The 24,070-nt window shown below is 34.1% G+C and overlaps 1 protein-coding gene across 5 annotated transcripts in view; it reads right to left on the bottom strand.

The window, feature by feature from the left end:
- Window positions 1-1,764: 1,764 nt before the first annotated feature.
- The window catches only part of ARL13B (ADP ribosylation factor like GTPase 13B), a 71,954-nt gene continuing 49,648 nt past the window's right edge, over window positions 1,765-24,070 (bottom strand). For 4 of the 5 annotated variants that reach the window (XM_023216048.1, XM_023216046.1, XM_023216043.2 and 1 more), the window contains 7 exons: window positions 18,726-18,831; window positions 17,345-17,547; window positions 14,438-14,546; window positions 10,606-10,831; window positions 7,504-7,620; window positions 6,149-6,217; window positions 1,765-3,852 (listed from right to left, as the gene is read on the bottom strand). In XM_023216048.1, coding sequence (XP_023071816.1) covers window positions 3,776-3,852; window positions 6,149-6,217; window positions 7,504-7,620; window positions 10,606-10,831; window positions 14,438-14,546; window positions 17,345-17,547; window positions 18,726-18,831 — 907 coding nt within the window. In that variant the 3' untranslated portion in view covers window positions 1,765-3,775. The remainder of the gene's footprint in view (window positions 3,853-6,148; window positions 6,218-7,503; window positions 7,621-10,605; window positions 10,832-14,437; window positions 14,547-17,344; window positions 17,548-18,725; window positions 18,832-24,070) is intronic. The other variant, XM_023216045.1, reaches the window with a different exon arrangement.

The raw sequence follows: 24,070 nt of genomic DNA on the forward strand, positions 1-24,070 counted from the left end.
ATGTATGGCAGAAAAACACAACAGGAAACCTGTGATCAATGCTAGAGAACACAGCATCGTTATAGGCAATCTTAGGCTTAAAGATCAGGTGAGATTCTCATTTTACTAAAATTCTGGGTTCCAATGTGGTCTGTACAAACTCCAGCAGACAATCCACTGTGTCTAGGAAGTAAATATAATGACTTTTATTTTTATTAAGCTTTATGTAGTCTTTTAAAATTTCTTTTTTTAGGGAAGTGTATTTAAAATGTACATAGTGCAGTAGAACAAGCATGTTAACTGTTATGCGCTGAAATTTGTCCCCCCAAAATTCATGTTGATGCCTTAACCCCTTAACCTCAGAATGTGACTATATTTGGAGACGGGCCTTTAAAAAGTTAAGTTAGAAGAAGTCATAAAAAGAAGAAAATCGAACACCGAACACACAGAGACACCAGGGGTGGGTGGGCAGTGGAGAAAAAAGGCCATGTGGGGACACAAGACAGTGTATCTCTCAGGCAAGGAGGGGGCCTCAGGAGAAAGCAAACCCACCAACTTGCTCTCAGACTACCAGGCCCCAGAACTGAGAAAATAAATTTCTGTTGTTTAAGCAACCTGTCTGTGATACTTTGTTATGGCCACTCTAGCAAACTAACACAATAACATAAACATCAATGTATATTAACAATGTTTCCTGATAGAAGATATAATAAAAATTTGGAAACCACTTATCCAAACCACTTACCTAGGTTGTAAATGATTTCCTCATCTGCACACAGAAGGAATTTACAACTTATGCCCTCAATAAGCAAATGAACTTTTTTCCTATTTTCCATTTAATTATAAGCTGATCTCTTTCATTAAAGGAAGTTCATTTCTGGCTTTCCTTTCTTCCCCCCTCCAAAAACAGGTATCTATTATTCTGTTTCTGTAAAGATAAAGGATTATTGCTATTTTGATAACCTATGCCATACTTAATTGAAAATTTTAAAATACTTGAATTTGTTCTTTGGATCAGTTAGAATATATTTCCTGATAAACTAATAAACCATTATTAGCAGAATCTCAGTTGCAAAGCATATTCCACTTAGCAAAAAAAATTTACTAAGTAAAGCCAAGGATGATAAAGTTTATAAGCTACAGTTTTATTCATATAAACAATTTAGTTTGTGAATAGCTTTTGCTACCTAGAAGCATTTGATTTCTTTAGTTGTATTCTGTAAGTGAACTGTTCCAGGCTGTTCACAGGTTATACATATTAAGGGAATTCTAGTCTTTGTCTGGCATTTATAAAAGCACTTAATTTTAAACTTGCAGAAAACATGGTACTGAAATAATTTTAAATATTATGAATTTGCCTCCCTCAATACAAAAATAAACCAAACTACATTTCTTTCTAGTGTTGTTTCTATGCATAGTTTTATATTTGAAGTCAGTTACATACAATATCATGTATACTATAAAATACGCATTTTTGCACATAAGAGTATCTTTTAAATAAATAAAAACATATCTGTTGACCAACAGCTGTAACACAAGACAGACATCAAATCCTCTAACATCGTATGGTGAAATGCTATTTGTAGCTGCATTTAAAATCACAACTTTCTTTCCCACATACATAAAACCTTGCAGAGAGAAAAAAGTTTTGTGTGTAAAGTAACAAAAAAATGCATTATTTTAATCTACTGATTTAAACTGTTTTTCAATATTTAAAAATCTTTACCTATTTTATTACCCAAAGGAAATCATTTCAATCTACCAAATGAAAAGAGAAACAGAATGTTGACATAAATTATTTTTATTGTGTGAAAATGTCAAAATTCAGAATTAAGAATAAAAGTATAACATATAACAAAATAGGCATTTAATTGTTAAAATACACCTGGATTTACAAAACATATTTTAAAATGTTTTTAAAACGCTTAAGGAATAAAAATTAATTTTTTGAGAGAGCTATATAAAACGTGAATTCTATATATTTCATTTCAAAATCATTTATTTTTATTAAATGAAGTCAGTAGCTACACTATAGTAAACACAGATAGAAAACAAAAAGTTTAAAAACACATATACTCCCGAGATAAATATTAAAAAGATGGCAAAAGTACGAGTTTAGTTTTAAAATTGAGTAAATGTTACAAAAAGCTGTGCAATTTTCCCTTTAAAATCCTTTTCAAAATTTACATTCTGTCTTTTCGTATTGCTTTTCATCACATTTCAGTCACCTCTCAAATTCAGGTTGTTATGAATTTTAGATCTGAAGGCAAATGCTTTTAACTCACTCAGTGTGCTTGGTAAGTCCCATGTACAAACTCCAAGAATATACACAATGCTGACTGGAGTACAGGTGACCTGATTATTAAAGTTCGGTGGGTTAAAAAATGTGTATAAAATCTCATGTTCTAAAGTAAAATTTTTAAAGTAAATATATTAAATGACATAAAATGTACTTAATGTTATTATCAGATACTAGTATATGTCTGTTGTGTCAGTACAAGTTACCAAAAGCACCAATCTTAACAAGGTGATATAAAGATTATTCTGTTTATACTATTTTCACTGGGATATAAAGGTTTATTTTCAATTAAATGTAATATTATGAATCTGTTATTCAAAATACACATCTAGAAGTTTGTCTAAATGCCAAATACAGAATCTTATGGATGCCATTCTTAAGTGCAAGAGAAGTACTATCATCTTAAATTAAGAAATTATTTTGGAATTATTTATTCATGAAAGTAATTTTGGGCCAACATTTTTATTCTCATTACTTCAGTACACAAGCTGTTTCCCAGTTGTAAGACAGAAGTCTCTGGACCTGCAGTAGGTTTTCCAGTCTTTCTGCCTTTAATTTCATAGTTTAATTTCAAGGCATGAAAGAATTAGAATCACCTAAAAGAGTTACTGCAGCTTCTGACGGAACAAGGGAGCATAGGGAGCACCTTGATCTCTGAAAGTGTCTAACCTTTAAAATAGGACTTTATTGAGACTTTTAATAGTATCTCACAGAATATATTTTGATTAATTTCAAAAACATTTAGGTACAAAACGTATTTCCAGTCTCTCTGAGTACTGTTTTCAAATCATATAATTGGTAGAATAAAGATCTGAGAATCTATTTCAAAAATATATTATTTTTAAATTAGGTCAGATTATGACTTACACTTAAAGAACAATGCTATTACAAAACATACCTCAAGCCATATAAATATATCCTGTTTGTATAGTTCATGTCTGAAAGTAAATCAACTCTATTTTCCAGACACAATTTAAACAAATCATCTATAAAAAAAGGTGTATAATCAATATCATAGTAATTAAAATTTTTAAAGATTTAAAAAAATATAAAAATAGTTTTAAAATTTTGGTTATAAATTCCTAGAAGTCCCCCTTCTATGTGCATGTATCTTACAAAAAATACTTAATATCTAGAAATACAGGATATTGAACAAATAGTAAAGAAAGTGCTGAGTCCACTGGCTCTTTTTCTAAAGTTTTCCTTCAGAAGTATCCTCATGAGTGGGGATGTATAAACCAGAGTCAACAGTAAATCTTGCTAATTTGGTCCAAATGCTGATTTTATATACTGGTCATTGTGCTTCCTTTATTTTTTAACCATGAAGAACACAAATAAGTAATTATCAAGTCAGGTCCTTGAGTATTAATCTTCTCACTAAAATCGTTATGGTTATCTTGCCCCAGTCATCAATATACAACATGTTTCTTCTTCTGAGAAAGAAGAATGTCCCACTTCACCTTGCTGATATTAAGAGAACTCCTCCATATGTCTTGTTTATGAGATCACATCATGAGCATCACCATTAGGTCGCTGTGGCACAGCCAAGGGAGGCAGCGGCTTCCCATAGAAATCTAAGAAAAGAAAAAAACCAAATGCACAAAACAGTTACGGTAAATCAAGATTTTTGACAGAGTTCATTATTTCTTAGACATTTCCAAAGAGATAAGCTTACAGAATCTTGACATGCCTCTCTAAAGCAGACTTCCTTTTCTCTCGTGCATTTTAAATCTTAAGAGACGGTACCAATGTTCCATCCTGTTGAGCCAAATTATACTCTATTCCTTTTGCTTTCAATCCACACATGAATCAATCATATACTACTTATTATAATGGTTAAAACATTCCTTGCTTATGTTTTACTCTCCAATCCAATTTCCATTCCTTACTTCTTACTTTGACTACTGCAATAGCCCCCAAATTTGGATTCTTACCCCAAATATAGCCACTATCAAGTTTGTACTTTACATTGCAACAAAAAATACTTTCCGAAGCACCAAATCTAATAATAGCATTTTCCCTTTTAAAAATAAAAGCATTTCTTGAAAAGTTATAGCAAGTTCAGACATCTTACCATATATATGAAGCCTTCACAATCTGGCCCTAAGCCATAACTCCACTTTCAACACTCTGTATACAATTTCATATTTTCTCTTTCTTACCCACTCAATGCACATAAACCTAATCCCCTGTCACTGGCAACTTCATGTTATTCTCCAACTAAACAATATTCTTTCTTGCCTCTCCACCTTGAAATAGTCTGTTTCTTCTGATTACTGACTCTTCTCATTCTTTGAGGACCTCATTATAATGCCACTTCCTCTAACTGCCCATGTACACAGTACTCCTACTGTGCATAGTACTCCAACTGTACACCATAGAACCCACTGTCATATATTCTACAGTAAGCTGAAGAATTATCCTCTCTATACAGTAGGATCCTCACAAAGGCAGAATGTACATCTTATTCATCTTGTGATTACCAATGTTTTAACAAACAACAAAATACTTGTATGTTAAATGAGTTCAATAACAGAAAAAATATGTCATATGAAAAATTGATATTGTTTCTTCATATGTATATGTATGTACATATAAATATACACACTAACATTACCTAGTTTTCTGACAACATAGTGAATATTTACATTGACAGTGTATCTGATGTATGTGAGTTCACTAAGAGTTTTATAATAAAAAAGAAATAAATCTTCTGTAGTCAATATAAACATCATGATGTAAAGTCAGTAAACTAAACAGAGATATGAGAGTTCACTGAAAATACCATTTCACTAATTCTACTACAGTCTAAGGACAAACTTTTCTGTCTTTAAAGAAAAAAAAAATCATGAATTTTCACTAACGATTATCAAGAAATATTTCATTATTGACCTAAATAGAATTCTGGGGGAAAAAAGCAAATAGCATATTTATATTTATGTACTTTTTAAATAAAAATATTTAAACTGGTTTGAAATAATTTCAAATTATATGGTAATGCTTTTCTAAAGATTAAACTTCTGAATTTTTTCCTAGTAAGTGAAACCAAGTTCTAAACTAGGTAAACACAGAGCCATCAAAAAACGAATTTGATGTTCTTAACAAACAAGTTTATTGAGCTACAATTATCTATAATTCTTTTGCATTCAATAAATATTTTACTGAAGAGACCTAGATGATGGGCTGTAATCAGAACTTCTCCCTGTTTTATAAGGCAGTTCTCTCCTCCTCCTAAACATCCTTCCTCTACTTTTTGCATCCTAGAATTCTAATGCCATAAACTACCTAGACTTTAGCATATGTTAGTTATATTCAAAGAAAATTGTTCTCTTAATTCAACAAAAATGTTAGTAACTTTCTTTCTACTTAGTCGAACTTTATTAGGTTTACTGATTTGATCTCTGATTTTATAAACTGTGTTGATCTTCACTTTAATATTCAGCGCTGGTTGTCTTATTAGGAGTAGAGAGAAAAAATGATGTGGCATTATCATCGAGTATATTGAGCATATACAGAAAACTACAGCTTCTTAACATTTAAGTTACAATTGTAAGGTCTCATAGTTAAATTATTTTAAAACCTTTCCTTTTTATAACTCCTTGTATAAATATATCATGGATAATAAACACAAGCTATGATTCTTTTTACCTCTGTATTCTAAGGTAAACACCAAATCAAATGATATAGATGTAAAGCACACTTAAGAATAAAAAATTAAATAAAATGAAAAAAAAAGTATAATGAAAAAGGATGGCTGTGGATTTGACAGGCTTCCAAAACTAAAACATAAGTTTGTTGAAGTTATAAGGTTAAAGAAAAGTTAATGTAACAGGTACAGATGATATCTGAAAACCAATCCTTTTGCATTACCATTATGACGTGTTTCACCAAGAGGCTCAAGTTTTGGAAGTCTAGTGACTTTAGGGGTTCCCCAGCCAACTAAAGAAAAAGAAAAACATTTTAAAAACACTGTTAAACAAGGCTTCTTTAGGTCTGTTGAGAGGATCCCTCCCTGGAAAGGAAGCATATGTAACATTCAATGTCAATTCAAATATATTGAATGACAGTATGGACAGCCAGAAACCCATTTTAAATGGCTTCTATATTTTAAAATGTAATTATAGGCTGCTAACACCTGCTTTAACTTTTTAATAACTTTTAATAAAAAATAAAAGCACCTTCACCATTATCAAAAACAAACTCATGATACCATTCTAACTCTAGGCAGAAACTAAATATTTTCTTAATAAATTGAATACTGGAAATGAGTCGACAAGAGATTCTTAAAATGTTACCAAATAATTTCTAACGCCTTGCAGCAGGGATATAAGGGCACTATACACATATTTATCTAGTCATTACATATTTATTGACCACCTATAGTAGGTGAGATACTAAGCTTAGTGCTGAAAAGTGACTCACAATTATTGTGCAAGTTAAGTCCTAGTGTTTTATATGCATTACTCCATTTAATCCTCGTAACAACTTAGGACATGGGTACATATATTGAAAATATATTAGAAAAAATTAATACATCTTGGTTTCAAATGTTAAGTTTCAGGATGAAAGGTCCAATTTTTTATTTTTATTTTTTTCCGAGATGGAGTCTCACCCTGTCACCTAGGCTGGAGTGCAATGGCATGATCTTGGCTCACTGCAACTTCCGCGTCCCAGGTTCAAGTGATTCTCCTGCTCCAGCCTCCTGAGTAGCTGGGATTACAGGCACGTGCTACTACACCCAGCTAATTTTTTTTTTTTGTATCTTTAATAGAGATGGGGTTTCACCATGTTGGCCAGGCTGATCTCAAACTCTTGACCTGGTGATAAGCCCGCCTTGGCCTTACAAAGTGCTGGGATTACAGGCGTGAGCCACCGCGCCGAGCCAGTCCAATGTTTTAAAAGCTCATGTTAGCCATCCATCATGAAATTAACATGTAGGTACTGATATTTCAAACAGAACTTGAACATATTCTAGGAAATACTGGGTACAATTTTCTTACTAGTTTGTACTTATTTTTTTCTTCATAAAACTTTTTTTATTCAAAAAAGCAATGCACATTTTTGTCAGCAAATTTTGTCCAAATTAGAGTAAAAGATTCTTCTTCACAAATATACAAGATAATGAATATGCAGAATAAAAATGACAAGATTCCTTTTCTCTTTTTTTTTCTCTCTATTGTTTAAAGCAATATTTCTAAATTCAGTATCAGTATCAATTCACTCACCAGGAGGAGGGGGTGGGGGTGGTGTTGGACTCTCAGGAGCACAGTCATCTATATTAAGTGGTTCTACCCGGTGGTTCCTTTTCATTCTTAGTTTCTTAGTTTTCTTTCTACCATTAGCTACAAGAATATAAACATGAAACTTCATATCTTTATGAAAAAGTGAACTTTTATAATAGAAAACAAAGAATACAACAAAAATATTGATATTATTAACAAAAAACATCTTGACTATTGAACTTTGGAAATTGTTACAATAATCAAATGTGTACTTGCATTTACTAAGAATATATTTTTTAAGTGATAGCTTATTGAATGAATGAATGGCCAATGAATATGATACAAAGAGCCAAAAATTCTACATTTGAATTTCTGAGAGGTTTTTCAGAATACAAAAAAAAATGTCATATGAAACAAATATAATTGTCTAATTGCAAGAGTTTCCATGAAATTCATAATAATCTGGGAAAATAAGCTACTCATTACTGTGTCACTCAGTATATTTGATTTTTTTCAGTGGAATATGTAGAATGATTCTAGGTATAAACAGTCCAAAAATAATCCCTTGAAATGTGACATAAAAGGCCCTAAACAAATCTAAACATGTTACTTATTTAAAATAACCCCTACAAGGCTATGCACGGCAGCTCACACCTGTAATCCTAGCACTTTGGGAGGTTGAAGTAGGAGGAATGCAAGAGCCCAGGAGTCAAGAGAATGGTCTGGGCAACATAACGAGACCGCATCTCTATGGAAAAAAATAAAAAGCATGGCTTTGTTTTCATGTGCCTGTAGTCCCAAGTATTCAGGAGGCTAAGGCAGAAGAATCATTTGGGCCCTGGAGTTCGAGGCTACAGTGAGCGTGATTGTGACATTGCCATCCAGCTTTGGTGACAGAGTGAGACACTAGACACCATCTCAAAAAAAAAAAAAAAAAAAAATCAAATAAATAAGTTAAGAAATTAAATAACTCCTAAAGAAGGTAGGCCCAATACAATATAAACATGTAACCAAAATCACATTAGAACTAGCAGAATTGAATGTGTTCTTTCTTCAAAAAGTTATTTACGTATTGTAACTTAAACACATATAAACACTTTAAGGAAATCTATGCTAATGTATAAATTTTAATAGGGTAAACTAGGATGACACAGTAGTTAACTAAATTTAGAACATCAGTGTTACTGCAATTTTTTTTTCTCACTCTCCGCTCAGGCTGGAGTGCAGTGGTGCAATCTTGGCTCACTGCAACCTCCACCTCCCAGGTTTAAGCGATTCTTGCATCTCAGGCTCCAGAGTAGCTGGGACTGAAGGCATGTGCCACTACACCCCGCTAATTTTTGCCATGTTGCACAGACTGGTTTTGAACTCCTGACCCAGTGATGTGTACTCCTTGGCTTCCCAAAGTGCTGGGATTACAGGTGTAAGCCACCCTGCCCAGTTGATGTAACTGCAATATTTCAAAATTGCCACGTGTGCACGTGTGTGTGTGCATGCAATGTACTTTCTAAATGGGAATTATCTGTAACATAAAATATATACATTATCTGTGAAGCCTACAAAACAAAAAGTACAATCACAGAAACAAATTATTATTCTAAATAAATTAGTGTTGTTTGAAACATTTCACTTCATATAAAAACAAATAGGTCTTTGTATAATTAAAGTGGTAAGCCTAACAAATGGAAGAATAGATTCACAAGATGTGGAAGAATACAACCACCAAATGGTACTTTAGGGCAGGCAGTAGCTCAGGGTCATGGAAAAGCACAGGATGTGGATCAGATGATCTGGACTGGGGTCTCAGCTTACACAGACAGGATATATGATCTTAAGTTACTCAACCTCTTCAAGTCCCTGGTTTCTTCATTTATATAATGGAATACTATATCCCTGGGATTGCTATGTTAAATAACAAAATATTACGTTGAATAATATAGCGCATCCAAAGGCATGTTTTAAAGTATAAAATATATTGGTTATTATTACAGTTACATGATTTACTATCTGAGATCTCCCTGTGCTATATTTTCAAATCATTTGCCAAAATTACTTTGCTCTTTAACAAGCAGAAGAGAACTATTTAAAAACTTAGAGACCACCATAATAGGTCTACTTCCTTTTTAACTAGGCTGACAGTTATATGGGTATAAATATGACTGCCCTAACTTCCCAACTGACAGAAAGTATAACTTTCAAATCTAATATTTTCATCCAGCAAAATATCCATGTTAGCTAATCTGTATCTCAGGAATTGAAATCTTATTTTCATAAGCCTGGTGATACTATAAAAATGTCTTATAAATAAAGAAGCCTTATTAATAACTAAAAATGTCAAGGAAGCAACAATCATAGGGCATCTCTCATGTGGCTGACACTACTAGGAGTAGAGTTATTTTCCAAGTAACCCTAAAAGTCTTGTGAATAAAGACAATGTTTATCTGCATTTTAGAGATGAAGAAACTAAAGAATGTTATATAATTGAACGTATATCTAGTAGATAAGAGAGTCAAGATTCTATCCCAAGTTGTCTGATTCCAAATGCTGGCTATATCCCTACCATACCAAAAATCATGAACGTTCTGTTATATAACATAGCCAGTTAGAAAAATAAAAGCAATTATGAGTTGAAGATTTTTTATATTAAAATAAGAGAAAAATGGCTACTTGACAAGACATTTTAAAAATGTTCTACTGATTATGTTTGCAACCTACAGCAATAGCCAGTCAATAAAGGAAATGATGCTGATGTAGCATTTATGAGCCTTAAAAAACAAACAAAAAAAAACTTAAGATGTTAAATTTATTCCAAGAATTCTTGAGAGCTATGCTGTATCCCAAATTTATGAAAATAAAATTAAAAATGGAATTTTCTGCTGAAATCCTTATAAGTTACAAAGGACCACATTTTAAGTCATCATGGAAAAACATGTTAGCAACAAACTGGCTGAATAATAAAAGACCTTGAGAAAATCATGGTAAATATGGCATTGAAGACAGAAAAATACTGCAGTACTCGTTTATAAAAACAAACATAAAAAATGAGATGAAGTATAAGTTTTATTTATATATACATAAGATAATTACTTTAAATAACTAGATTACCTGATTCCAACGATGGCCGGTCTGTCTCATCTTCATTCTCTAACTGCTGTGTTAATGCCTCCTTATAATTCTCTACTAGTCCAAATTCATTATTTTTTTGGCCATTGTCATTAACCTGGCCTTCTGTCTCTATTTGCTCATGCTCCATTTTATGTTTCAGGTGGCAGCCATCACTGTCTTTCTCCATTTTTTGCTTTTTTTTCTCTCTTTCAAGTTTTCTTTCATTCTAACAAAAAATAAAATACATTATCTTTACTATGATGGTTTTATCTAAGATAGTTTTAAGGGAGAAATCAAATACCTTAACAGCATTCTGTAACTTCAAGGACACTGTGAGATTCCTATTTTAAAAATGATTTCATGAATACATCATTAGAAGATGCCAAATGTCAAACCTTCAGTAAACACAGAACGTATAATGAAAGAAAACAAATATTACCAGTAATTCCACAAACTAGAGATGACTACTATTCATCTGTATTATTCAGTATATAATCTGTTCAGTATATAATCACTAAGAGATGATTTTCTCTGCCAAACCCCCATATGTACATACACACATCCTGTACGGACATACATCACCCAGAAACATACATAAATGTATGTATCTATATGTATCTATAAATACATATAGATTATGTATTTGTTTAAACAAAAAAGAAAGTTTTTATTGAAGAACATACATTTCTTTCCATGCCAATGAATATACGAAGTGCTCAGAACAGTGCTTTACACATAGTAAATGCTACATAAATATTAGCTACGGCCGGGTGCGGTGGCTCACGCCTGTAATCCCAGCACTTTGGGAGGCCAAGGCGGGCGGATCACGAGGTCAGGAGATCAAGACCACAGTGAAACCCCGTCTCTACTAAAATACAAACAATTAGCTGGGCGCGGTGGCGGGCGCCTGTAGTCCCAGCTGCTCCGGAGGCTGGCAGGAGAATGGTGTGAACCCAGGAGGCAGAGCCTGCAGTGAGCAGAGATGGCGCCACTGCGCGACAGAGCTAGACTCCGTCTCAAAAAAAAAATATTAGCTACAATCATTTTCAATTATATTATTACGTTGAATGTTTATAGCATACCAATTCTGTATCAATGAACAAATAATTTATTTCCAATTTTTCACTATTTTAAGAAATAGAATCACCCTAATAGCTTTTTTTTCGTTTTTTTATTAAATTGCTAACAGTAGAACTGTTGAGTCAGTGGGTAGGCAAATTTAAAAATGTCACATACAGTCACAAACTTCCCTTCAGAAAAACTGAATCAATGTACACCCCAGGCAAAGGGTTGGGACAGTGATTTTTTTCTACATCATATTCAATACCACATATCATGATTGACCTTTTACATCTCTGCCATATTAATACATATTTTATCTTAGTGTTATTTTCATTTGAGTTTAAGCTAAAATTTTTATTGCTAGCAAAAATGAACTATTATTGACTTTTTTTTTTTTGAGACGGAGTCTTGCTCTGTCGCCTGGGCTGGAGTGCAGTGGTGCGATCTCAGCTCACTCCGCCCCTCCAGGTTTAAGCAATTCTCTGCCTCAGTCTTTGGAGTAGCTGCGATTACAGGCACGTGCCACCACATCTGGCTAATTTTTTGTATTTTTAGTAGAGACGGGGTTTCATCATCTTGGCCAAGCTGGTCTTGAACTCCTGACCTCGTGATCCACCCACTTCGGCCTCCCAAAGTGCTGGGATTACAGGCGTGAGCCACCACGCCCAGCCACTTATTGACATTTTAAATGTTTTTTTTAGGAAACTGTCTTTGGTAACCCAATGCCCACTTTTCTATTAGATTCTCATTATTTTCATAGTAATTTGTAAGAGTTATTTTGTGCATACGTGTCACTAGGACTAGTCACAGAGCCTCATGAGACTATGCGTTCTATTTTTCACTAGAGTTTATTTCATTTTTGCTTTTTAACTTTGTAGAATAGCTCTTTTAAAATTGGGTAATATAATATCTATCTGCCTTTTTCCTTTATGATTTGTGGCTTGATTGTCCTGCTTTGAAATGTTTTCCTCCTCCAAGCACATATAAAGACTTAACTATATTATCTACTAGTAACTTGAAGACTTTCACTTTTTAAAACATATTTAAATTTTTGATACTTTTGGAATTTAACTGGGTATACAATATTCAATCATTTTCATTTTTCTAAATGGTTAAGTTGTTCTATTATTCTCTCAGATTTGAAATGTTATCTTTATCTTGTACTAAAATGCTCATACATAATTAGGTTTATTACTATTTGTTCCATTGATCTGTCTATCTCTTCTAGAACCAATACCTTCCAATATCTCACCATTTTAATTATCTGCGGTAATAATCAAAAAAATGTTAGGTGCTTCTGTACCAAGAAACATGCTAAAAAAGTTTTGTGGGGAAAAAAAGAAAATCGGTATGTTTAAAAAAAGAAAAAATATATATATATAGCTAATTTGTTTTTATTTCTTTACTGGCCATCTTCTTGAAGTTATTATAGTTTCAAAGCATAAGTGTACTTTCCCCATGCCACTTATTAATGTGGGAACTTCCTGTATGTAATATACTATGTCGTACACCACTATTATTCACTTCTATACATTGTGGAAAATACGGTGCTGGGAGAAGCACTAGAGCCTTCTACATAATTTATACCCATGGTACTATAAAATAATTAGCCATTATTTATAAAGCAAGCCTTATTATACACAGAGAATAATTGATGTTTCAAAGTAAAAAGCACAACTTGACCTCTCTCAATATTTTTAAAAGAACATAAAACAAAACTTGACAAATATAATATCTGATAGAATGGAGACAAAACAATAGCTCATGCTATTAAGATGGTCTTACTATAATTAGAAAAGCACATATTTAGGGTGAATGCAATGAGGTTAATGAAAGATTGAATACAATTAAACCTCCTGGTATCCAAGCAACTTAAAAACAAATGTCTCATATTACCAACTATTTTGCAAAATAAAGCAATACCAAAACTATCCAATCATCTTCTTACCTGCGGAGCTGCCTCCCTCCTCAGTAGCAGCCCCAAGGAAATTTAAACAATCATCCACCTTTCCAGATGAGCACCTGTGTGGAAGGAGGTAGTGACAGAGGAAGGGGAATGGGGAATACACAGGCAGGACCGGGACGTCAGCCTAAGGTTCAGGAAGCACTGCCTCAGAAGAGGCATGGCTGCTGCCAGCCATAAAAGCAGAGCCAATGCAAACTCTGGACACGAGCAGAAAATGAAAACAAAGACACAGATACACATATGCACACACACACAACCCCTTAACTTCTTCATAATTAAAATCTACAAATTAATGTTGGTAAAACTTCTGATTTAAAATGGAAATAAATGATGTTCAGATATAGGAGAATTTATTGCAGTTTCAAACATCCTTAAGTATCCTGGAAAAACAGAAAATTGTTTATGTACTCTAATGCATTCTAAATAAATATTACAAATGGGCAGTAACAGCAATACAGAAACACAGAAAATGTAAATAAGAGTAAATATATTATTACTATATGAAATAAATGACAAAATAGATTTATCAACACAGCAACTACAATAATTGCTACAGTCAACTTTTATTTATTGTCATTTAATTCTGAAGTCATATTCCCCCTTTTACACTAGATTCAAAAGTAATTTAAGAGTAAGACAAAGCAGTAAACCTTTCATCAGTCTCTCATCTCCAATTTCTTATAGAAATAATCTCTCTGAAGAAACAGTTCTGTTTCCCTGCCTCCTTTCCCAACTTTCCATCTTCTTTTCCAAGTTCCAACTTATAACTTAAGATACAAAAATTACATTTGCCATCATTCATACCTCAATGATTACAGATGCTATTGGCTGGAAAGGATTCGTTGGTTCTGGGTCCAATTCAGCCAGACTACCGGTTCCATCGAGTTCAGCCTGCTCTTGTTCATTTTGTTTTCTATTGTTCGAGGAAAAATAATTGAAATTACCTTTGAGAAAGGGCTGAACCATGTTTAAAAAAACTGCAATAGGTATAAGGCTATTACATGTAGTAATTTAAATATCTAGACACAGTTTTCAATTACTGAGAGCATTTCAAAAATCCTTATGCAGGCAAGAGGCTTCTTCCCCACTATGTAAAGACTAATCACTTCAATTTTTAAAAACGCTGATAAAAATGACATTTCTTATGACCGACTTCTTAATATCAACAGTGCAATTATTCTTCCATGTGCCAAGGGTATTACCGATCAACTTATTAATTACCCTCTAAAATCAATGCTGTCCTCTTTACTGGTCTTAACAAATACTAATTATTCTTATTAACTCTTTTCTTAAGGGCCAAGTCTTCTTTATAAAACTAGGAAAATATTTCTTCAACTCAACCTATGTTTTTACTTCTGCATAAACATGTTTCTTGTTTAGTATAAAAGAATAAAAGACTAGAATATCTATAGTTTGATTCTATAGAAGTATATGACAGAGTAGTAATATAAAATATTTTATCAAGTTGTATATCATATTTGAACTAGATAACTTCCATAATAGTGTTGAGTGGCTATAAAAATAAGTTACTGTATGTATCATTCAGATTAAATAAGTATTTCCATATTAGTTACCACTGAACATTTACTATCTCTGTGATTTATAGTTAATGTTGTTACATATATGATGAGTAATGTTATTAAGATGAGCAGCTGGCCAGGCGCCGTGGCTCACGCCTATAATCCCAGCACTTTGGGAGGCTGAGGCAGGTGGATCACCTGAGGTCAGGAGTTCGAGACCAGCCTAATTGACATGGTGAAACCCTGTCTCAACTGAAAATACAAAATTAGCTGGGTGTGGTGGCACATGCCTGTTATCCCAATTACTCAGGAGGCTGAGGCCGGAGAATCACTTGAACCCGGGAGATGGAGGTTGCAGTAGGCTGAGATTGTGCTATTGCACTCCAGCCTGGGCAACAAAAACAAAATTCCGTCTCAAAAAAAAAAAAAAAAAAAAAAAAAAAAGATGAGCACCAAAAGACAAAAAAAAAAAAAGAAATATAAATATTGTGGATTTTTAACTGGACTGTAAGTATGGTATAGCAATGTAAATGTTCATTACCATAATATTTACTAGCTGTGTTGTAGATGGAAATACATATCTTTTTATTATGAACCTAGGAAGCCAAGATTTGGAGATTTGCAATTTACTACTTCTGTGACTTTGGACCTGGATCTTTGAGCCTTAGCTTTCCCACAAATGTGAATAAAAATAACCACTTCAGAGAGCTGTCTCAAGGGTCAGATAAAGTAATACATGTGAGACCACTCTGTGAATGAATTTTCTCACAAGATAGTCATTGTTATCAATGTTATTCATTAGTAAGCAAATTCAGGAATACAGTATTAATATATTATTTTTACTTGGCATGTGTTACTGTTTTTCAAACACTACAAATGACTATCTGAACCAATTAGATTGGATTTAGTGAAGTAAAAAGGTTGTTTTTCATCACCCATCGCCGAATGTCAATTTACTTTTAAGTATGGAATACTGGCCAATAGGAGAGGTCTCCTCAAGAGGAGAGGTCTCAGACCACAACGGCATGGATAAGGAGAAAGAAAGGGTAAGGAGTACTGGCAAAGCCTGCCATGACAGGATCTAGAATATCATTATGGAAAAGGCAAAAACATTTAAAAAGTTACTAACATTAGATTTCTTTTATCCAACTCAATTTTTTTGTTGCTTCTATTTTTATTTTCTTAGTGGAGGAAAAGGAGTTTTCACATAAGTATGGCCATATATTTAATTTTTATAAATATTATATAGAAAAGGTATACTTACATGCATGATTGGTTGTACTGAGCTTTATATGATAAAAATAGACACTAAGAAAAAAACAGATTCTCACAGGAACTAAAACCTTGTATTAACAGCTGCCAAAATCATTCACTCTAATCTGTTTTTTATATAAAGAGATCCCGGATGAATGACATGTTCATATTATTGAGCACTTGGGGATAGAGAGTCATTTCTATAAATATTTCTTTAAGTCCTATCGATGAATTAAATGAAAAATATCAGTTATCAGAGGATTGCCTTCACAGTATAAGAAAGCTCCTCATAATGGGGTCACCAAGGGTAGTAGGTTCTTGCCCAATGGGCTACAATTATGTTAATCTACACAAAAGGCCAGATGGAAAGTAACTTTGGATCAGATTTTGCTTGAGTTGAATGATCCTCTATCAGCTCACCTTCTATCCTTGCTGAAACTAAAAAGGTTCCTCAGCCTCAACGTTATTGACATATAAAGCCTGATAATTCTTTGTTATGGGAGACTGTCCTGTTTGTCATAGGACGTTCAGCTGCATCCCTGGCCTCTACCGGATAGATGACGAGTAGTACTCCACCCCTCCCCCTGGTGGTGAAAACTAAAAATGTCTCCAGACACTGCCAAATGTTAAAAACTACCCTGTGCATTGAGAACCACTGCACTAAAGATACCCATAAGAAATCAGAGATAAAAATTCAAAACTCTGGAAGGCAATGGTTACATAAGGAGTAAATTTAACTACTATACAATCTCCAGAAAAATTAGGAATCTACCACCCAAACTTGTATAGAAAAAGATCCATAGAAATACAAAATTTACCTAGTGTCTTCCTTCATATAGAAAGAAGAAACTGAACAGATAAAACTAACAACTAATTCATCAAATTCTTATGTTTTTGATTCTTCAAATGCACCGTGGTGCGAAATTAATCTACTTACCTTTCTTCTCGTAATTTTCGCACTCGTTCAGCTCTTTCTTGTTTCTCTTGTTCCTCAAGAGCACGCTGTTCTGTTGTATCTTTTTGGATGCGTTCATTTAAGGCATCAAAGTCTCTTGCAATAACATGTAGCAGCCAAAAAAGGCCTTTTTTAATGGACTTGTCAATTTTCTTTCCATATCCCGAGATTGCTGAACATGGTTCCTAAAACAGAAATTTATTTGACTAAAAGATTAAAAGGTCTCCACACAAATCTATTCATAAACCATTAAGTATAATTAATGGCAAATCAAAATTAAGCTATTTAAGTTAATGATATGAAGCATCTGCTTATTTAACTTCCAAAACATAGCATTGCAATGATTATTAACATTAGTATATGGGACTTAAAACATTTTACAGATAACATCTGTACACTATGTGAGATATTATAAAGAGGGTGATAGTGCCACTTACAATATTAGAAGAACAAATTTAATTGCCATAAAAAAACCTCTATTTATTAAAAATTCCAGGAAGTTTTAATTCCTTATACTAAAATCTACAGCAGTAAACATCCATAAGATTGACAGGCTAATGTTTTTTGAAACCAAAATAAATTATTACATCCACTGTCGATCTTCCTTACGACTGTATGACATCTCTCCTGATATGATTTATCTTTTCTTTTTCTGTTTTTTAGAGACAGTGTCTCATTCTGTTGCCCAAGCTGGAGTGCAGTGGCTGGATTAGAATTCACTGCAGCCTCAACCTCCCAGGCTCCAGTGGTCTTCCCACCTCAGCCCCCTCAAGTAGCTGGGACTTTAGGCACACACCACCACACCCAGCTAGTTTTTGTATTTTTTGTAGAGCTAGGGTCTCACTATGTTGCCTAGGCTGGTCCGAAACTCCTGGGCTCAAGCAATCTGCCCCCTTCAGCCTCCCAAAGTGCTGGGATTATAGGCATGAGCCACCATGCCCAGCAATATAATTTTTCAAAATTAATTATGAATCTCTCATATGTTTAAATGTTATATTTACACTTTTCTTTCCCATTACAAATGTCATACTATGATGTGTTGGCACAGTGCACAGATCCTATCAGCAATATCTTAAAATGCAAATGGGAAGCTCCTTGAAATCATGGAGAGATGGTTCATGGAAATGACAATGAAACAGACAACAAATATTATGGTATTTTTAATTAGTAATATAATTTTAACAGAATTATATTTAATTAGTAATTTAATTTTAACAGAAAAGTGGGAGTGTGATTTCATAGGTTACAAAAAATTCTTTGAAAAGATTGCCTTTTAACTGCTATCACTTTTATAAAAACCAAGTTATACTGAACCTATTTGAAAGGACAAAAAATTAAAATTTAAAAAAAAAAAAAACCTTACTATCTGACACAGGCACTTGTGCTCATTGACCAATTTTTCCAGAGATAGACATTCAATGACATCAGCTTCTCCTAATGCTCCTTCTTTATCTTGTTTGTTTGCCAACCTAAAAGATAAATAAAGTACTTTTATGCAGAATATACATAATTGGATGGAAACTTAAAGATATTCTGACCACATTCTTCTTTTTTTTTTTTTTTTGAGACTGAGTCTCACTCTGTTACCCAGGCTGGAGTACAGAGGTGCAATCTTAGCTCACTGCAACCTCCGCCCCCCAGGTTCAAGTGATTCTCCTATCTCAGCCTCCAGAGTAGCTGGGACTACAGGTGTGTGCCACCACACGTGGCTAATTTTTTGTGTTTTTAGTAGAAACTGGGTTTTGCCATTTTGGCCAGGCTGGTCTTGAACTCTTGACCTCAAGTGATCTGCCAACTTCAGTCTCTCAAAGTGCTGGGATTACAGAAGTCAGCCACCATGCCTGGCCTGACCACATTCTTTGATTCCGAAGTTTTAAATCTACTGATTACAGAACACACTAGTTTCTTAAAATGTGTTAGTACCAATTTTGTCATTTTTCCTTTATTATTGCTAAAACAGTTTGTAACTACTGGCCTATAAAAGGAAAATCAAATAAAGAGAAGTGTCAAGAAAACAAACAACAGATCAATATGCCAACAATAAAGCTACAAAACAGAAAAAGAAGAGGATTAATTTCCCCAGGTCACATCCATAAATTATATTCTTACCTTCTTAAAATACAAACCGTAATGTTTTAAATGCCCAAATATTTATTCTGAATTTGTAATATTCGAGCTTATCTACAATTATAATGTGTGAATGTATCCACATAAATGTACAATTTACTGAAGACCCAAGGCCACTTCTAATTGACTTGGCAAAGCACTGGGAATTAAAAAAAAAAAAAAAATTGTACTCCATTAGAGACAAACTGGACACCGACAAAATGAAAAAACAAAATATTCTACAGAAAAACAGGATTTACCACAATATACCACTATTTAATTATAAAACACAGATTTAAAAGTTTAATAAAATACTGCCTTGCTCAAAGTTTGACAGACTCTTTAAGTTAAAAAAAAAAAAATTAAGTACATAGACTAAGACGAACCCCTTAGAAATTATCCAAACTGTGTCATTCTTGCTTATCTACATAACTTCTTTTTTGTATTTCCCAAATTACCATTAAATCTACATACCTTCTGTTTTGCTGCCTGAGTCACATTACTTCACCCAGATATTAAAAAATCATTATTACCATCATACCACTATTACACCTAACAAAATTAACAGTAAGTCTTCAATATTACTTGATTTACTCAATATTCTCCAGTATCATTTTACAAGCGTTATGTTTAAATTCAGAGCCAATATACATTACTTATCACTTACCTCTTTTTGAATCCATATTACACCTGCCCTCCCCGCTACCACCCCCACAACTCTTTTCCTCCCATGATATTCATTTGTAATCTTTCTTTAGAATTTCCCATATTTGGGATTTGGCTACTACCTTCCTTATACACTTATTTAACATACCTATCCTATATTTCCCTTATCTGGTGGTAAGAAGCTGGATGAGTTTCAGATGAAATCTTTTTGGCAAGCATATTTCGTAGGTGGTGCTTGTATTCGGGGAGGCATATAATATCACTTTTATATAATGTCCTGTGGTAGTGGTATAAAATTATTGGATTTACATTTAGCCTGATCCATCCAAAATAAAGTTCTTGATTAATCTTTCACTTAATGATTTTAGCAGCCATTGATGACCTTTACTTAATTCTATTATTTTACCAAAGTTTATGAAACAGTAACTTTTCTAGTTCCATATTCCTTCTGCATTTACTAGCAGGATTCTTGCTAAAAAAAAAAAGCTTTCACCAACTACTTGGTTGACTCTTAAAACTCACAAAGTCAAGATAGACGTTTGATCCCTTGCCCTTATTTCCTGATTGTCAAAATAATGCACTGATGTCATAGCAACCTCCGAAGGTGATCAGGTTGATTATAAAAAAACAAAAAATCCTATAAATTTAAGGATTACTAGTGCAGTTTTGTTATGTAAACGTATTGCATAGTGGTGATATATTGCATAGTGGTGAGGTCTGGGCTTTCAGTGTAACCATAAGCTTAATAATGTGCATTGTAGACATTAATTTCTCATCTCTAACTCCCCTTCCACCCTCCCACCCGTCTAAGTCTCCAATGTCTATTAATCCACACTCCATGTCAATTATTTAACTTCCACTTATAAGTGAAAACATGCTATATTTAACTGTTTCTGAATTACTTCACTTCAAAAAATGACCTCCAGCTCCATCCACGTTGCTGGAAAAAACACGTTTTTTAAATAGTTGAGTAGTATTCCATTGTATGTATGTACAAAACACACATACACACATTTTCTTTAATCATCCATGGAAGGACATTTACGTTGACTTCGTATCTTTGCTACTGTGAATAATGCTGTGATAAACATCTGAGTTCAGGTATCTTTTCTTGTATAATAATTTCTTTTCCTTTGGATAGGTACCCAGTAGTGAGGCTGCAAGACTGAATGATAGTTCTTTTTTTAGTTCTTTAAGAAATCTCCATACTGGGCGGGGGCGGTGGTTTACGCCTGTAATCCCAGCACTTTGGGAGGCCGAGGTGGGCGGATCACAAGGTCAGGAGAGCGAGACCATCCCGGCTAACACGGTGAAACCCTGTCTACTAAAAACACAAAAAATTAGCCGGGCGTGGTGGCGGGCGCCTGTAGTCCCAGCTACTCGAGAGACAGAGGCAGAAGAATGGCGGGAACCCGGGAGGCGGAGCTTGCAGTGAGCGGAGAGCACCCTACTGCACTCCAGCCTGAGCGACAGAGAGAGACACTGTCTCAAAAAAAACAAAAAAAATCTCCGTATTGTTTTAAATAGTGATTGTACTAATTTACATTCCAAGAATGTACAAGCATTCCCTTTTCTACAGGAACATCTCGCGAACATCTGCTATTTTTTAACTTTTTCGTAACAGCTAAAACTTCTGAATGGTGTGAGATGGTATTTCATTGTGGTTTTAATCTGCATTTCTCTGATTAGGGATATTGAGCATTTTTTCATATGCTTCTTGGCCATCTGTGTGTCTTCTTTTGAAAAATGACTATTCATGTCTTTTGCACATTTTTAATGGGGTTTTTTGTTTTGTGTTGTTGTTATTTCTTCGTAAATTTTCGATATTGCTTCCCTCTAGGATGAATAGTTTGCAAATATTTTCCCTCATTCTGCAGGCTGTTTGCTCCGTTGATTACTTCTTTTGCTGTGCAGAAGTTTTTGCTTAATAATTAAGTCCCATTTGTCTATTCCTAGTTTTGCTGCTTTTGCTTTTGAGGTTTTAGTCATGAATTCTTTGCCTAGACCAATGTCCAGAAGAGTTTCATCAAAGTTTTCTTCTAGTATTTTTCAGGTCTTACCGGTAAGTCTTTAATCCACCTGAGTTAATTTTTGTACATGGTGGGAGACAGGATTCCACTTTCATTCTCCTGCATATGGCAATGCACTTTTCCCAGCATCATTGTACCCATCGTCTGGATTCTCTATTCTTTTCCAACGATCTATTCATATATTTTTACACCAGTACCATGCTACTTTGGTTACAGTAACCTTGTAGTATAATTTAAAGTCAGATAAGATAATGCCTCCAGCTTTGCTCTTTTTGCTTAGGGCTGCTTTGGCTATTGGGGCTTTTTGGTGCTTTTTCTTATTTTGAGAGGCATCATTATGAACTAATTTGTTTCAGTTATTGCTCTTTTTAAGGCTCAAAGGTACCCATTTTGAGGCAGTGGGAGTCCCCTTCAGGTCGGCTCTTGGACCCTTTTGGTACAACTCCAACAGTCTTTGATAGCTTCTTTGTGTTCCACTATCAAACAAGGTTCCAGACTTGCAATCATCTATTTCCCTAATAAGTCTTGATCTTTTCAGTGGAAAATGGCATTTTAAAGACCAAAACCTAGGAGTTATAGATACACATTTGCTATTGACTTACTACTGCTTCTAGGCCCTTTCAGTGCACAAAGCTAGGAAATAGAAAAAAAAATCTAATCATGCATTCATGCTGATTTTTTTTCATTTCAAATCAACTACCAAGTTTTACTGAGCTTCTTAAATCTTGTTTTTGTTTATTTCTTTGAGACAGGGTCTCACTGTGTTGCCCAGGCTGAAGTGCAGAGGTGTGATGTCAGCCTCTACCTCCCAGGCTCGAGCCATCCTCCCACCTCAGCCTCCCAAGTAGCTGGGACTACAGGCGCATACCACTATGCCCAGCTAGTGTTCGAATGTGTTTTTTTTCTTTGGTTTTTTTTGTTTTAGCAGAGATGGGGTTTCACTATGTTTCCCAGTCTGGTCTCAAACTCCTAGGCTCAAACAATCCTCCTGCCTCAGCCTCCTAAAATACTGGGATTACAAGCATGAGCCACTGTGCCCAGCCTTAGATCTTATTTGTATCTCTTTTTACTTATGCTGAAAACTACAGTTTCTAATAATATTATTTGTTTTATCCAACTACATATAGGAATTTCAACATAATAATATCAATATTTTTACTACATATAGGACTACTAAGTGCAGGTTAACATATCTTTGTGGTTATTTTTGTCTCTACGCTATATCCCACTAGAGATGTAGAGTCAATAATACTGCTTTAAAATTACTTAAAACAATACTTCCCTGTGTAGTTTTGCCATCACCTAGATATACACCTAGGTTCATTTCTTTCTAGGTGCTTTTGCATTTTACAGATAGTTTGTGTATTTGTTTTAAGATTTAATTTCTAAAATATTTATATTGGCCAGGTGTCGTGGCTCACACCTGTAATCTCAGCACTTTTGGGAGGCCGAGGCGGGTGGATCATTTGTCAGGGGTTCGAGACTAGCTTGGCCAACATGGTGAAACCCTGTCTTTACTGAAAATACAGGAGAGAAAAAAAAAAAAAAAATGAGCCAGGCGTGGTGGTGCACACCTGTAATCCCAGCTACTCGGGAGGCTGAGGCATGAGAATTTCTTGAACCCAGAAGGCAGAGGTTGCAGTGAGACGAGATTGTGCCACTGAGATTGTGCCACTGCACTCCAGCCTGGGTGACAGAGTGAGACCCTGTCTCAAAAAGTAAAAATAAAAAAAAGTTTATATGGTTCTAAATCCAGAATTATAAAAACCAGGTACAATCAGAAGAACTATTTGCCATCTCTTTGCCTTTTCCTTCCCTTCTCCTGTAGGTAACCATTTTCATTCGTGTTTACTTCATCTTCCCATTATTTCTTTTTGAAAATATAAACAAGCATATGGAGAAAATG

Source organism: Piliocolobus tephrosceles, chromosome 2 (genome assembly GCF_002776525.5).
Source record: "Piliocolobus tephrosceles isolate RC106 chromosome 2, ASM277652v3, whole genome shotgun sequence".
Taxonomy (NCBI): Eukaryota; Metazoa; Chordata; class Mammalia; order Primates; family Cercopithecidae; genus Piliocolobus; species Piliocolobus tephrosceles.